The sequence below is a fragment of the Perognathus longimembris genome, chromosome 4, assembly GCF_023159225.1.
Source record: "Perognathus longimembris pacificus isolate PPM17 chromosome 4, ASM2315922v1, whole genome shotgun sequence".
In the NCBI taxonomy this organism is placed as follows: Eukaryota; Metazoa; Chordata; class Mammalia; order Rodentia; family Heteromyidae; genus Perognathus; species Perognathus longimembris.
The window spans coordinates 10,446,287-10,463,596 of NC_063164.1; the positions used below are offsets into that span (position 1 = coordinate 10,446,287).

The 17,310-nt window shown below is 39.3% G+C and overlaps 1 protein-coding gene across 5 annotated transcripts in view; it reads left to right on the forward strand.

Annotated features, from left to right (window-relative positions):
* Positions 1–17,310, forward strand: part of Dock10 (dedicator of cytokinesis 10) — a 192,464-nt gene that overhangs the window by 43,406 nt on the left and 131,748 nt on the right. For 3 of the 5 annotated variants that reach the window (XM_048344649.1, XM_048344651.1, XM_048344652.1), the window contains exon 2: positions 6,041–6,160. In XM_048344649.1, the coding sequence (XP_048200606.1) occupies positions 6,041–6,160 (120 nt within the window). The remainder of the gene's footprint in view (positions 1–6,040; positions 6,161–17,310) is intronic. The other 2 variants (XM_048344650.1, XM_048344653.1) reach the window with 1 other exon arrangement.

Genomic DNA, 17,310 nt, shown 5'->3' on the forward strand with positions numbered 1-17,310 from the left:
TCAGTCAGCCATTGCACTTGGATCTTTCTTTTTCTTTTGGCCAGTCCTTGTGCTTGGACTCAGGGCCTGAGCACTGACCTGGCTTCTTTTTGCTCAAGGCTAGCACTCTGCCACTTGAGCCACAGTGCCTCTTCTGGCCTTTTCTATATATGTGGTGGTGAGGAATCAAACCCAGGACTTCATGTATACGAGGTAAGCACTCTTGCCACTAGGCCATATTCCCAGCCCTTGGATCTCTGTTTCTAATCACTCACTAAAATATTAAATCTTGTCCAGTTATTCTGCTCTACAATATTAATTTGAAAACTTTACCAAGCAATAGTACATAAGAAATATAACCTTGTTTCTTATTATAAATCTTGAAAAGCACAGATTTTTGTTCATTTGATTATTTGTTTGCTTTGAGACATGGTCAAGATATGTAGGTTAGGCTGGCCTAGAAATTTATGAGCCTCCTGCTTCAGACTCCGAAGTGAGTGTAAGGATTACAAGCATGCAAAATCATGTCTATCTTAAAAAGCAAAGCCAAAATAAAACCCACTTGAATAGGTCTTCATTGTTTATCAAATTTATGTACCATAATTTCTTAGCCATCCCTTATTCTTACCATTGTCTTCTAATTTTTATCTGGCTATACCCTTCCAGCACACCAGCCTTTTGAGATCTCAATATTCTGCATTTTCACTCTAATATCATAAGATGTGTGGATCTAGAACCATGGTCAAGATGACCTTGAGCTTCTTGCCCTTTAAGTTAATGTCTTTTCTTTGTCTTTCTCTTTGTAAAAAATGCTTGTTATCTTGAATGATTACCAACCACTCACCTTCCTCAGATTTTCTCCTCCATAGTGAAAAATTCAGTAAGTTCATGGTGGATAGTGCACAATTCTTCACTGATTCTCTCTAACTCATCTTGAAGTCTTAATGCCCTTAGCAAGCATGAAGGTTTACCTCCACTCTACCACTTTCCTTCTTTTAGGAATCAAAATAATTGTTAGCTCCATCAGTAGTCTCTTAACATTCTGCTTTCTTGTGTGAAGAATGTATTAGCACATATTAATTATACAAAAGGTTTCATTGTATTATTACCATACATTCATGTAATGTACTCAGATCAAATTCACCCTCTGCATTACCTTTCATTGTATTTCCTTCCTAGCTTCCTGTCATTTACTTACATTTGTTATTTTATTTTCATTCATTCATACATGCAGTATTAGTAGCTTAATATTTTCACTAGTTGGAGATTAGGTATAGCCTTCATTGACTTACTTACCTTTCTTATCTCTCTCTCTGATCAAGGTGAACATGTGCTTTTTTAAAATTTTGTTACAAAGATAACATTATAATGACGTTGTTTGTAATCATCTTGTATCAGATATGTGCTTGTTGGGTATTATACAAGGAAGAATCGTAGAGTGTGAAATCCTGAGCTGCAAGAAAGATATACACCTGATCATTCCACATACCACTGACTGCCTATTTGCTCTTCACACACTTTAAACTTACATCATAGGTGTTTTCAGTCCATGACTAGAGAAAGTTCAATACCCACTGCCTTTGTCCATGTAGCACTTAGGAAATGAGTACTATAAATTCAGTATTCTGTTGCTCAGGAATTTTGATTACCATGCTCCAAGTTGTGTAGCCTGGACTGGAGGACTAGGCATTCTGGTTCTTTCTATAGGATACATTTCCTGTTACATCTTAACATAGAAAACTCATAGCCACACTCCTTCATACCTGGGGCTTTCCTAAACAATAGCTGGATAGTTTAGGGGTTTTTTTGTGGGGTTTTTTTTAGCTTATCTAAATTTCTATTCTGTTCAAAACTCTAATTCAATTATGTGATTTTTTTGTGTGTGTGTGGTCAGTCATGGGTACTGTCCCTGAGCGTTTGCACTGAAAGCCAGTGCTCTTATCCTGGTTTTCTGGTGGTTCATTGGAGATAGGCATCTCATGGACTCTCCTGCCTGGGCTGGCTCAGATCTCAGCTTCCTGAGTAGATAGTAGATTATAGGCCTGAGCCACTGCCGCACACTTAACTCATGTGAATTTTAAAGATTACATTCTCCAAGACTTATTTTCTTCTATTATTTTTCCACCCATTTTTATTTTGAAGTGTAATGATGAAAAGTAATTAAGGTCTCAGTGATGAAATAGTAGGTCCTTAGACTCCTCGGCTAAGGTAGGGCCTTCTAATTGCTTCAAACCAATAGAATGGCCCTGGTAGCTGGGACTGTTACCAAGAGGGCAACTTTAGCACTCCAAGGCTTAGACATCATGTTGGCACACCATGAGAAATTGTGGAATAATTGCAAGGGAAGAAAGTGATTGTTCCTGTGACAGAAGTCTATTCTCTTGCTGTGAAGTTGATTTGGAAGCAAACTAGGGATAGAGGGAACTAGATCAAACAAATCTCTTAATTCTCTCTGAGAAGAATGGAGCCCATTACCACTGTGGTGCAACATCGCCCTGCTGCATAGTAACAGGTACTGGTGGTGCCTTTTTCCATTTAGAGCCACTCCAGAATGGTTAATGAAATTCATTACTCACTGGAGAGACAGGAAGACTAAAGAGCACTATAAAAATCCAATTCAATTCAGGGCAATCTTGGCACATACCTTATCCCAGTTGGTACCTTTCCAAAAGAAACAGGCACATTAAATTCAGAAGGGACAACCCGACCCTTGTTAAGGCTGTAGATCAATGCTGCTCAGTTCTCCGTCTCTCAATGTCTCTTCAAGGAGAAGTACTGAGAAACAAATTGCTCCTACTACCCTTAGGCAAGTATTTCCCTTTGCTCAAAATTCTGAGCATATACTATTGTATATCACAGATTCCAACCCAGCGAGATACATCAAGCTTTTGTGGCCAAACTTTGTCAGAACTTGGGTTGCAGGTGCTGTGGAACACATCAATGCCATTCTCTTGCTAAGCTCTGACCCATCAGCTGATTAATAAATGCTACTTTTAGCTTTTCCTTTTTCATGAATTGCCCTCCGATGATTTTGATGTGGCTATCCCAGATAGCATATCTCCTTTGTAAGTTTCTGGCACCTGAAAGGATAAGTTAGTGAAATGCTGTCTCACTAGCCCTCTTTGTGAATCAATGTGTAACATTCAAGTCAGTAAGTGTGTCATAATTTTGTGGCTATGAAGCTTTACCTTTTCCAGGGTGTACCCAGAAGAGTCTAAAATTATTCCTCTATTGTTTTATTAATATCCTTTGACTTAGGATCCTTGACTGCCTTATTATATGAAAGTGAATATGATTAATTTTACAGAACATTTGGGTCTCAAAAAAGTTGTTCTTTGAAAGATCTTCTTGCCTTGAGGTCCTTCATTAATGCTTGAGTTTGGGCCTAGTGTGAGTTAAAAGTGAGATTTTGGTTGTAGAGGGCCACTGAAAATCTCCTTTTGTCATTTTTCTTTAAACCTATGAGTTGTAGCACACACTAGAGTCGTACCATCTTGCTCCCATTGGAACAAGGAAGGGGGAGATGCACTTCATGGGCTGTTCTAATGAAGAACGATAGCTATCGGAAGCTTTACAGAGGCACAGGGACATGAGTGAACAACAAATACCCTTCAGGAATAAGAGCCAGCTGACAAATGCTGGTGAGGCATATTGTTTTATTTGTCACATTTCCTGTGTTCATGGTAGTATTAGAACCAAGCAGAAGTTTCAGAATAAGTGAAGTACTTAGACTTAAAGGACCATAAGGGCAGTTTGATAATATAAATGTGTAGGTATTGCAGGGTGAGAAGTGATTGATAAGACGTCAGAGGCCTGTGGGTGACCTAGAGGGAAATACCACTACTTAAAGACCTTCAAAGCCCATATAAAACAAAGCAAGACAAAACAAAATAAATGTTGGCAGCAAACCAGACATCTGGAGCTCCATCTGTATGGAGCTTTGGAGTTATTAATGTGTGATCTTTGGAATAATCTTTTGCCTTAGGGAAGTCAGGAATTCAAATTTAAAATTAGTTTAAAGGGAATAACAATATCAAAATATAAGGAATCTAGACAAAAAATATTAAGAGTCAAGTGCTGACGTCTCATGTCAATAATCCTAGCTAATCAGGAGGCTGAAATCTGAAGATTGTTGTTTGAAGCCAGCCAGGGCAGGAAAAGTCTGTGAAACCCTTATTTCTAATTGACCGGCAAAAAGCTAGATGTAGAGGTGTGGTTCTAGGGGTAGAACACCAGCCTTGGGTGAGAAAGCTAAGGAACAACTACAAATTCTGAGTTCAAGCCCCAGTAGTGGGACACAGACACACACACACACACACACACACACACACACACACACACACACACAAACTGGTTTTTTGTTTTATTATAGTTAAAGGAGCTATTCCGTATTTTCTACCTCAAAAATACTCAATAGCACGTTCACTAAACAGATTGTGCTAGGAAATTAAGTCTCTTCTTCAAATATTCTGTGGGGCTCTGCATTTTTACACACTAAATATAGACACTTTACTTAAAGGGCTTTTCCAGGAGAACTTTCACTTTACAATGCCCTCAGTTTACTTAAGCATTTAAGATTTATTTTTAATGCAGAAAGTGCAAGGAGATCTTTGCTACTGGCCCACTAGGTACACATTTTGTTTTTGCAATATATTTGGAAAAGCATCAAAGTAAATATTGACCTCTACCTTGAGGAGCCCATTAGCCTGTTTTTTAAATGTCAAAGAAAGTGTGGGGGACTTTACCAGCAGAAATATTTCAATGAAGACCTTAAAAACAAAGCTAAAATGTGTGTACTTTGCAAAGAGGATACAAGCAACCCCTTGGGTGGGGCATGAAGTTACTGATAAAAGAAAAGTCAAGTCCTGTTGGCTCAGGCCTGTCATCCTCGCTACTCAGAAGGCTGAGATCTGAGGATCAAGGCTTGAAGCCAGCAGGGGAAGGAATGTCCATGAGACTCTTTTCTAATTGATCGCCAGAAGTGGAACTATGGCTCAAGTGGTAGAGTGCTAGCCTTGAGCAAAGAAACCTCAGAGATAGCACCCAGGTCCTGAGTTCTACCCAGGCCTTGAGTTCAAGGAAAGAAAAGAATATTCTTTTCACTTACAAGATTATTTTAGTATCCAAACGTTAGGGTGCCACATCATGCTTCTAGGAGCCTCCTTCCACAAAAGAGCCCTCAAACGTTCATTCTTTTCATTTGGTTTGCGTGCATCCATCATCAAAGGTTAAGAGTTACAAGTTATGTCCTTTGTTTTCTGTTGTGTAATGTTTTGTTGTTTCTAGGGCTCCACTTTTCTCACTTTGTAAAGGATAGACAATTTGAAGGAAAACTGTAATAGTCTAATCCTTTCTATCTCTGGCATTGATTTTTGGCACTATGGCATCCTTCTCTAAAGGGAGTGTATTTTTCCTTGGGTTTTGGATATTAATGCCATGTAGTTAGCAGGATAATGTTTCCAGCTTCATCCATTTTCCTCCTAGTGTATCCCTCATTACTGTGTTGTTCAACTGTACTAGAGATTGACTCAGCTTCTCTCTGTAGAGACAAAGAGGCTCAGAGCCTAGCAATTAATCCTGACACAGGATCCATGCTTCAGTGACAACAAAGATTGCCTGGGATACTTTGATTGCTAGTAGGGTGTCATGTTTTTATATGGAGCAGAGTAGAACTTGCAAAGAAGTCTTTCTGCCAAAGCGATGGTCATCCTAATACCACAGCAAGTATGAAGGAGGCTTTTCTCGTGTTGGAAAGATCAGGTTTCTATGAACATCTGTTCTGCAGGTGGGATAGAGAGGGACACCAGGAGGCTGGAAGATTCAGAGCAAACAGTCGGAATTACTGAGAGTGATATCACATCTTTGGGGATCTTATCTCATTATTTCATATCTGGGAATGTTCATTATGTTGACTCTGTCTCAAATGATCAGACTGTCTTTGATTGCATTAGAAGGACTGTGTGATATCAAACCCCAGTGATCACTAGGAAATGACCTTGAAGCATGGAGAAGTGAGGTGTTAGGCACAAGTCCTTAACATCATACTTTCTTTTTTCCATAGCAGGAAAAGCCTAGGCTTCTCGAGCCTTTGGATTACGAAGCTGTCATTGAAGAACTTGAAAAGACCTATCGAAATGATCCACTTCAAGATCTCCTATTTTTCCCCAAGGATGATTTCTCAGTAAGTGTCCTCTTACTCATCCACATTCGGGAGGGGCCTACAAATTGGGTCACCGTCTTTCTCCGTCAGTTCCTTGAGCTCGACCCCTCGGTGGCTGCTCCACATCACACAGCTTGCAGCACACATCTGTATCAGGTTGTATAATATTCTACAGGCTTCCCCAAGTTGGGAGAGGAGAGGAGTCAGCAGATCCTGGCCCCTGAGTCATGTTGCTGTTGGTCGACTTCTTGCCAGAGTCCAGGTTGCTAAGCACTGCCTTCCCTGAACTCACAGAGCACTTCCTTCCATAGTCCACTTCTTACCTCAACTTTCTAAGCAACTCAAACCAACCAGTGGCAAAGACAGAAACTTATTAGCACTGATGAGACATTAAAAAAAGGCACTCTAAATCTTAATAAGGAAATGCTGAGGCTTGAGAGCAAATGAAAGTAGGCAAGAATACCTTCATGGGATGCTTTATGGTCTGATACATGTGTATTTGAAGACAGTGCACACACTACTTAGAAAGATCCTGAAGGTACTAGGATGAATAGAAAGGACATGCATTTTGGAAACAAACCCAATAGCATTATGAATGAGGAAAAACTATCATGTCCCAAACATTCAATACTATTATCAGGGATTATCGTAAACATTAGAAAGGATTACAAAATAACTATGCAGAGATCTCCATAGGTAGTTGACAATCCTTGATGTTTTCTCCTAAAAGGAAGGTAGTCTCAGGCATCTATTCTTCCTTCTCAAAGCAGCTCCAAAGACAGCTGGAGGCTACCCCCAACAAATCAGGAGCTTGCCAGTGGAAACCTGTGTCAGGGAAATGGCCCTCAGTACTGACACTTGACTCAAGCAATCTCAGACTTGAGCTGGCTTTCTCTATCTCAGGGCAGAGCTGGAGTCTAGCTTCTCAAGGTTTACTATTTCTCTACCTTCTTTCATGAGTTCATGGAAAAGAAGCTTCATGAGCACTGATGATTTTCTGTGCCAAGTATGAACAGTAAAAGGAAGAAAGAAGGAAGATTTGTACATCAGGAAGATAATCTCCCAGTCTGTCTTTAAGATTTGTAAAGGTCTTTTACAGAATATTGGTACATGTTGAAAAAAGTGTATCTCATACAGAAATTTCATTTCTGTGGCTTAGGTCACTGGGGTTGAGCTGCAGGTACAAAGTTAAATCAGCTTTTTGAAAAGTCTACATCCTCATTTTCATCTCTCAGACTGAAGCTAAACCTACCAAACGGACTTTTTGTCAAATGGCAGCTAAATAGGTGAACCTGGAAGAATTTTTTTTCTCATAATTCTGTCATTCAGAAATATGACAAGTGATACTAACCTCCCACTCTTAGACTCAGAAAGGAAATGGAGAATTGTATGTAGTTATAACAAAATTTGAATTCAGATTTTGGCATCTTCCAGGCTTGAAGTTAAGTATCATCTTTGAGTTTATTATCTTCACCATTTCTAGTGGTTTCATCATATAAACATACTTCTTTCTTTCCCCAACTTGATTATTCTAATAAGCACAAACGACATTGAACCATTTTATCCTGTGCCTACTTAAAACCCATCTGTGGTTCCCACTAGCTTCGAAATAAAGTGCAAATACCTTAGCCTGAGACCTGCCCCAAGTCCTGGTCCTTGCTCATTTCTTAAGGCTGTAGTTTTCTTCACCTGCACTTTCTCCAGCTCATTCTCCATAGTCACCTTACCTTTACTATGGAGTGAAAAACTAGTTTGTTTCTAAACACACCATTCTGTAATGCACTCAACCCAATTTCCTTTCTTTATTCATTCAACAAGAATGTAATATACAACACTGAATGTTAGCAGTGTCCTAAGACTGGAGATTTAATGGTGATTAACCATAAATTGCCTTGTTCTAAGCAAGTTTATCTTCTGATTAGAAGAGTCAAGGAAAAAATGAGTAAACAAATGAGTTCATACATTAATTCAAAAGATCAGCTCTACAGAGAAAAATACACCAATGTGATGAGAAGTAAATGTGCCTGAGTGGTCAAAGCACAAGTAACTGGTATGTACGATGGAGACCCCATCTGACCTCAGTGTAGAGAAGATATAACAAGAATTAGAAGAAGCTAGTTGCCAGCTAGGGCAGTAACCACCAATTAGTACTTGCTCAAGAGAAAATTTGATAGCACTTAATACTTGTGATCAGAAAATGTCATTCCCTGTGCATGGCTAAATTTTGCATTGCATTAAGCACATGACAAATCATTTTGTTAGTTATATTCAATCCCATTGTTCTTTTCCTTTCTTGCCTGTCCTACCTTACACAGTCTGGTTTGGCAATCTAGGACCTAAGAGTAGCATGTTGCCTGTTTTTGTATGTTCCATGAGCTAAGGATCTTTTTAAAAAATTTTAAATAGTTGAAGAAAAAATAAGAGTTTGTAACAAGGAGAAATAATATAGAATTCCAAGTTTAGCATCCAGAGGCAAAGTTATATCTGAACACAGATGTCTGTTCATTTCACTGTTGCCTATGATGCAAAAAAAGACCTGTAAGAGGTCACAGAAGTTGAGATGAGGTATCAGTTTTTAAATACTTATTCCCTAACTCTGTGCAGGAAAAGTTGACTGATCCCTGCTACGCAGTACAGCTATATCTATTGAGGAAGGGGGTGGGATTTGCTTTACCTTCTTTGTGAATTATAGATACCCTAGCTTCCCTAGCATTAACTGGGCCATTCCCTACCATTAACTCGATACAGACTATCAGAGCTCAATGCCTGCTTCAGACCTGGGTCAGGAATCTCTGATCCAGGCAATGTGAAGTAGACAGTTTACACTCAGCCAGGGGAAGTGACATCTGAGTGACCAAGGCTATCCCAAGACCCTTCAGGAGTTGAGTAAGGAGACCTGCCCTGCACTTTCTACCACTGGGAATCCAGCTCCAACCCTCCAGATTGGAGGATCCAACTGACTGCTCTGTTTCCACATTTCCAAGCGCCCACACTCACTGCAGACATGATTCATTACTTGCTTTGTTTAATCAATATTTATTCAGCACCCACAAGGTGCTGAATATAGAACAGTACTTCCTAGACAAGTAAGATGGAAGAGTGAGGCTAAGGAGGAAAGTGAGAGAGCCTTGCACGTCAGACGCTTGTGCCCTAATATGGATGAGGAGTGAAGTTGAGGAAGTTGCTGGTGGTTAAGAATCACCAAGGACCAAGAGCTGCACCTACCGATCAGTACCCAAAAGGAGATGCCTATTTTCCAGGGCTCTGCTATTATACACACTAGAACTTCACTTATTCACTTGACTGGTCCAAGCTCTCATTACCATTTCTGCCTAGACTCGCCCAGAAATGCCTTTCTCACTGGTCTTCCTACTTTTCCCCTGTTCTACTTTGATTATTCACACACAGTCCACCAAGGTAGCTTTTAGACACACAAATCAAATAATGTAATGCTTCTGATGAAAACCTTTCCATGTCAAATCCAGCTCCTAACCATTGTCCCGGTCACTTGTCCCTGGGTGACCACATAAGATTCCTACATTGTTCTGTTTCATTGCCTTTGTAGAGCCTGTGTTCTCTCACACTGATGGTTCATGAGTTCCATTCATGACTCAGTTCAAATGTCATCTCTTCAAAGAAGCATTCCTGACTTCATCCTATCTTACCCTGTGTGTAGCTCTTGATAGCATGGGTTACTATATGGAAAATCTCAGTTTACTTTTTCACTCCTGTGTCACTGTGGGGCTGGGTTTTCTCTTTTTTTATTTTGGATTTTTAATTTTTTTCCATTAGATTATAACCCCCACCAAGACTGAGATATCATCAGTCTTGATCATTGTATCTTTGATCATTACTTGTCACAAAGCAGGTGCAAAATTATATTGACTTCATGAATTTTCTTTTTGAAACACACAAGTTGTAATTTTCAGACATAACTTTGATGCTTTGAGTACCTTGATGAATCAAAGGCCACTCTGAAATGTAATTGGTGAGAAAAGAAAACAAGAATGAAATAACTGGCTTTGCTTGATGGTGAGAAAAATCATTATCTGTGCTGACACAATTCATCCTATAAATTAAAAAAACAAAAACACTGAGAACTCCTTTCATTCTTCCAAATGCTCATTTTATATCTAGATGAATACCTAGCACATAGCTGATATCAACCAGGGAGGAACTGCTTTCATTCATTTGGTTTCTGTTAGTTGTCTTTTTTTGTTTCTTTTCGGATACTAGGCAAAGGAGAATGCAGTTCATATCTACATATCATGGGCATTTAATACAGATTGGTGAACACTGAATATAAAACATTCTCTGACTTAAATACCTGATTAAGTATTTTCTTTCTCTTGGTATACTGGGGAGAGACCCTTGTGTTATAGTGATTTGACTAGGAGAAAGCAACATACTTGCATTTATTAACCTAGGCAATCCTGAAACAATCATATTTGCTACTCCTGTTCTCATCTTTTCTTTTGAGCTGGTAGTGATGAAAATGGACCAAAAAGTAAAGAAATGAATCATCAGCATGTGACTCAGTCAGTGAGGAAGTTTAGGAAGAGTAAGGGCAGAAAACAAGAGCTGAAGAATAGTTTCAAGGACACAATGAGTCACGTTATTGAATAATTCACTTTAAGTAAAGCCTAATTTTGAAAAAGTAGCAGAACACACAGTGAGAAAGTCAGAAATGGGTTTCTTGATAAGTCAAATCAGAGAGTCTGACTTAGAATCATTTCTGAAAGGTACAAAACCTTCAATAGGAAAGTTTACAGATCTGAAAGCTGAGAATACTGTTTTGCAGTACTACCCACACTGATTAAAAAAAAAAAAAACTTTGTTTCAGCAGAGCTTCATGAATCATTTTTGGTGAACTACACATCTGTATCAAGATGCCTCTATATAATATATATGAGTAAGAGATAACGCTATAGTTGAACAGCTGGACTATCATCAGTGAGCAAGTCATTTAAAGTCAAACCCCTGAAACAGCCTGTCAAGGGAGCTACAGTCTCCTTCAAATCAATCTTCCCAGTATAGCAGTGCAAAGGACTCTTAGATTCATCCTCCCATTATCACTGGCAGATTTATTCAAACTGAGTGAATGGCAGATTTCATAATATACCAAGGGCTTGCTCTTTTCCTAGTTTTTAGCTATTAAAAGTAACTAGTTTTAGGGGACTTCCAGATTTAACCACATGGCTCACTGTACAAGAGGAAGCAGAATGATCATAATATGTTTGAGATGTTAAAGAAGACCATTAGTTTTTGACGTTTGTCTGAGCCATAGCTTCACATTTTATTGGAATCTCTACTCCATGAAATCTGGCTTCAAGTCTGGAAAGCAAGCTTTCAGTGGCTCATAATATTTATACAAGAGCACCATAATTGCAATTTGAAAGCTAAGTAATAGTCATTTTTTAAAATTAAATTCCAAGTCATAATAATCCTCTCATGTGCAAACAAAGTGAAGATTTAGACCAGTTCTTGGCCAAGGAACACCTGTGGGGATGAAAAGCAAGCACAAGAACCTTGAATTTGACTCCTCATTTCTTTCTAAACAGCATGATATAGGCCAGAGGCTTCATAGAAAAATAAGGACATGACTTAGAGGAAGTGTCTGCTCCCCTAGGTACCATAGCAAATGATGCTTTGGGTAGTGTAGCAAAGAAGTTATAGTTGCTTCAATTCATTGATAAGATGTGGAGGTTATTCTGAGCTTGGTGCACTGGAATGTGTGCCCAAACAAAGACTTGGACATGGAATTCATCAAAGCGTAGAACCAAAGGAGAAACAACCTAAGAGCCCATCACCTGTTGAATAGATAAGCAAAATATGGATCATACATGGGAATATTGTTATTCAGTCCTACAAAAGGAATGAACTATTCAATATAGGCTACAACTTGGCTCAACCTTGAATATATTATGGTAGGTGAAAGAAGCCAGTTATACATAGTCTGATTCTATTTATATGAAATGCTCAGAATAGGAAATCAACAAGTAGTTTATAAAGCAGTTTAGCGTTTGCTTGGGACTGGGAAGAAAGGGGGAAAGTGTTTAGTGATCATTAGTAGACATGGAGTTTCTTTGAGGGTTGATAAGAAAGTATTATAAAATTAAATGGTGATAATGATTCCACAACTGTGACTATGCTGGAAAAATCCATTGAAATTTATACTTTAAGGTAGTGTCTAATTTAATTCTATTTCAAAATTCTCTTTTTTAACATTTTGTTTTAAAGATGATTATTCCCGGTATTGAGCATGGGTGTTATAAGTGATCTTGCATGTCAGGATACAAGAGATTTATAAAGACCTATGTCAGTATTCAAGTACTTCTTTACAAAAACTAAAACATAGCAAAGGAACATAGCAAGATTTATTTTATTATTTTTTATATTTTATTTCCAAAACAGATTACTCATGGTTTGCTCATAACGAATAAAATCCTCATGGGAAAGGACATCCTGAAGGAATCAGCAGCTTAGCTTTGCGATCTAAAATATTGTATGGCTAAGCTCTTGAAGTCATATATATGACAAGAGGGAAATAACAGAATGTGAAGAAGAGAAATATAAATGGGATAAACTAGAACTTTTTTAAAGGAACAGGTGCTGGGGTGCCTATGGCTCACACCTGTAATCCTCAATACTTAGGAGACTGAGATCTGAGGGCCACGGTTCAAAGCCAGCCTGGGCAGGAAGGTCTGTGAGACTCTTATCTCCAATTAATCACAGAAAAAGCTGGAAGTGTTGTTGTAGCTCAGGTGGTAGAGTGCTAGCCTTGAGCAAAAGGAGCTAGGGGATAGTACCCAGACCCAGAGTTCAAGCAAGGCCCAGAACCAGCAAATAAAATAAAATGATATATAAGGAACAGGCACCTAAGTGAAACTTGTGATGTGGATGAATGAGAAAAGAAAGGGAAATTCTGAAAGGCAGGCAGACATCAGCCCAAAGTCAAAAGAGGAATGTGGCCAGGCATATTGAGAGAGCCAGGGGGTCCTGTGGGTGGGCTAGCCTGTTGTCTTAGCACATAGGCTCTGATTCCACAGGTGTCACTCTGAACAAGGCCTCTTCCATGGGCCTTCCTGGAGCTCAGACCACAGCCTCGGGGCATCTTTGTTTTTAATCCATGCTCACAATGTTCTGTATGTAGACTGTAGAGTTGTCACAAGTTAATTGAAACAATTAATGTTTAAAGAAATTGAAATCTTAAAACACCTATCTCTACGTACTTCATCCTTGTATCTTATTATCTTACTATACCTTATAAATGGCTCTAGTTAAAGCAACAATTAATTTTTTATGATGAAAGAATATTTTGGGGGCTGGGGATATAGCCTAGTGGCAAGAGTGCCTGCCTCGGATACACGAGGCCCTAGGTTCGATTCCCCAGCACCACATATACAGAAAACGGCCAGAAGCGGCGCTGTGGCTCAAGTGGCAGAGTGCTAGCCTTGAGCGGGAAGAAGCCAGGGACAGTGCTCAGGCCCTGAGTCCAAGGCCCAGGACTGGCCAAAAAAAAAAAAAAAAAGAATATTTTGTCCTTATCTCCTTTAGAAATGATGAGCTATATCTTGGGTCCTAGAAAGTGAATCATAAAATTAGTAGTGGCTGGGAATGTGGTCTAGTGGTAGAGTGCTTGCCTTGCATACATTGAAGCCCTGGGTTCAATTCCTCAGCACCACATAAACAGAAAAAGCCAAAAGTGGCGCTGTGGCTCAAGTGGCAGAGTGCTAGCCTTGAGCAAATGAACCCAGGGACAGTGCTCAAGCCAAGCTCCAGCACTGGCCTTAAAAACATAAATAAATAAATAAATAAATAAATAAATAAATAAATAAATAAATAATTAGAAGTAGTTGGCTGGTTCAAGAGTAAAAAACCTTTGAACTTCTAAAGTACCTAAAAATTTAGTAGTTACTGAAAAATTACCTTGCTTGACTTGCCTGACCTCACTTATGGACAGCTGCTCATTCTACATTTTCCTTTCTTTTCAGCAAAGTAAGAAGGGCCATTGTAGTACAACGAAGGTACTCAAGAATTATTCTCACATAGTTAAAACACAAATTGGGTGAAATCACAATAGTACTGCTCTTCTGAAGATGACAAAATGAATGTTTTTCTGAGCAACTACCATAATGTATCCCCTCTAATCAAATAAGTGTCAATGTCAATGTCTTAGCTAGCATATTTAGATGAATATCGCTTTCAAACACATATTTAGGCCAGAATTTAACATGAAGCTCCCTCTGTGAGGCTGTTGATTGATTACCCAAAAGTCACCTTTTATGACTGGGGTTTTTCAACAGCTAGAACCCACAATACTGTCAAGAGGAATCTTTCTCAGCCTCTATGAAAGGTAAAAGCAGACTTAGACTTTGAAAGTGACCTTTGACTAATGGCAAGATGGCCCTAGAAATGCTTAGAACTAAGCCTTCTGTAGTCATTGGATCCAGCAGAATGGCTGCTCCAGCAAACCACAAAGACTACCCCATAAGACATAGAGGGGACCAGAAAGTGGCGGGGCTGCGGTTGAAGATGTCTGAATATCTATCCAGAGGCTGCCATTGCAAACAACAGCCTGCAGGCATCAGTTCAGGAAGGTTTTTGTTTGCAAACGCCCAGTCTTTGCACAATACGCTCCTTATAAAACTCTTTCCACCAAAAGAGAAGTTTGATCAACTGCCAGTGGAGTCTCAGATCCGTTTCATGCTAGTGGACTGTACTCATGGTTGAACAGAGGTTTATAAAAGAGAACAGGAAGTCTGTTTGTGGCCAAGGCAATTTGTAGTGGTCTGAAAGCATCTATTTCTCAGAAAAGAAATTCTTTGTAACCATATTAATAACCCTCACAAATGCAATTCTTTATGCTCCTTATTTGATCAGTTTATTTTTGCTTCTACATAGAGAGACACTAAAGAAAACGGAAATAAGTAGAAAGCTACCACAATTTTTAAAGTTGCAACTTTATGGAAGCTTTTGCTTTTTTTTTTTTTTTTCCAGTCCTGGGGCTTGAAATCAGGGCCTGAGTACTGTTCCTGTCTTCTTTTTTGCCCAATCTGCCACTTCAGCCACAGCGCCACTTCTGGCTTCTTCTATATGTGTGGTGCTGAGGAATCAAACCCTGGGCTTCATGTATGCAAGGCAAGCAAACACTCTACCATGAGGCCATATTCCCAGCCCAGCTTTTGCTTTTTTAAGCAAATGTTCCGTGCGCATAAAAACATATCACGATTGAGATAAGGAACATGCGACAGGTGTGCATATAACATAAAAGAAGCAACTTGAAGGAGGAAATTTAGGAAAACTTAGAAAGTCTCCATCAGAGTTAACTCAGCTCCATCGTGCTATGCTCAGGATCAAGCCACATTCCAGCCCATGTGAGTGGCTAGAATGTGTTCCCTGTGTCTGCACTTAGTTTGAACTCGTTCAAACTCTTGTCCTCAACTGCCATGAAATCCTGCCGAACGCTCAGTGGCACAGAGAACCCAGGCTACAGCTGTGTTTTAGGGTGAACATTCATCAACAACCTAGTTTTCTCATTATGTTTTAGCCTCTAATCTTGTTAGTCACATGACATCTCTCCTCTTTCACAAAGCAAACCCAGTACTTTCCAAAATGCCTGTGCATGCACATACATGCTTTACATGTGATACATCTTCATGCATCCACACACACCTACATGCCACATACTTGGATGATACACAGACTTAGACTACACACAAAGTTGCATACACACACTCATGTATAATCACACAATCAACCCAAACACATGTAAAACACATGGACACTTATACACTACACTTACTCGTGCCTACTCAGACATATTGCACCCTTAAGTATCATGGACACAATCACACAATCTTACACTATACACACATATACATACAATTACCAAAAAACTTGAAAAGAAAATCAAGGTGGCACTAAGGTTATATCAAGGACAACTGACCAAACTGTGTGCCTTCATGGGGTTTATATGAGGAAGAAATGGAAGAAAATATGAGCTTGGGTTGGAAGCGAAGGAAGACTCATGGCAGAGCTGGCTGAAACAGATGTGAACTCAGAAGCTGAAACTCCTTTCACCTCTATCATACCCATCTTCACCAAAGCCAATAAAGGTTTTGAGATTCCCTTCTGTTCCAACCATTAATCTTTCGAGAAACACCCTGTAACTTGGACTTGTTTAAAAGAACCCTATCTTCTGCTCTAGCAACCCCCTGAACATTTTATGATATGGAGTTACTGTCGGCACTCTGGATGTTACAGTCTCCCTCTCTTAGCACAATGTAACCACAAAGGCATGCAGACTTTGGGAAGCTCGTGGCTAATGATGCAAACTCACTGCATTAGGCAAAAGCAAACTTCTTTCCAGCTTGATGGAGCTGAAGACACACAAAGAGGAAATAAATACAGTCAGGGATATAGCAGAATGGCGGAAGTGTAACCTCAGTGCAACCATGATGGGAATTAGCATGACGTTTCCTCAAAATACTAAAAACAGAACAACCATATGATCCTGCTGTGCCGTTCTTGCGCATACACCCCCACAAAAAAGGTCAGACAGCGTGCAGCTGAGAGCCATGCTCGGCTGTGTTTATTGTAGCATAATTCATAATAAACAACTTACGGAATCAACTTGTGTCACCCATTAATAGATGGACTTAAATACAATGGGTATTATTCAGGCCTAAAGGAGAATGAAATTATGATATTTGCAGAGAAATGGGAAGCACTGGAGATGAACAAGTTAAGTAAAGTAAGCCAAAATTAGCAAGACAAATTGTGTTTTCTTATATGTGGTATCTTGATGAAAAACAAAACATAACCATAAAAGGGCACCTATTTTGGTGAGTTATAAGCAAAGAGGCTGCAAAACAGGGTCATGGGAGTGTGTGAATATGATTGATGTGTATTGTATACATGTATGAAAACCTCACACCAAATCCCATTAACTTTTTTTTTTTGCATGGATCAACTACAACTTTATTATAATGGGCATGTTTTCTACCACTAGAGCCACATTTTCAGCCTTTTATTTTGATTTGCAAATAGTGTCTTGTTAACTTTGCCAGGCAAGCTAGCTTCTAACTGACATTCCTCTGTCTCCACCCTCAAGTAGCTAGGATTCCAGGTATGTGCTACCACAACGGATTTATTTCCTACAATTACAA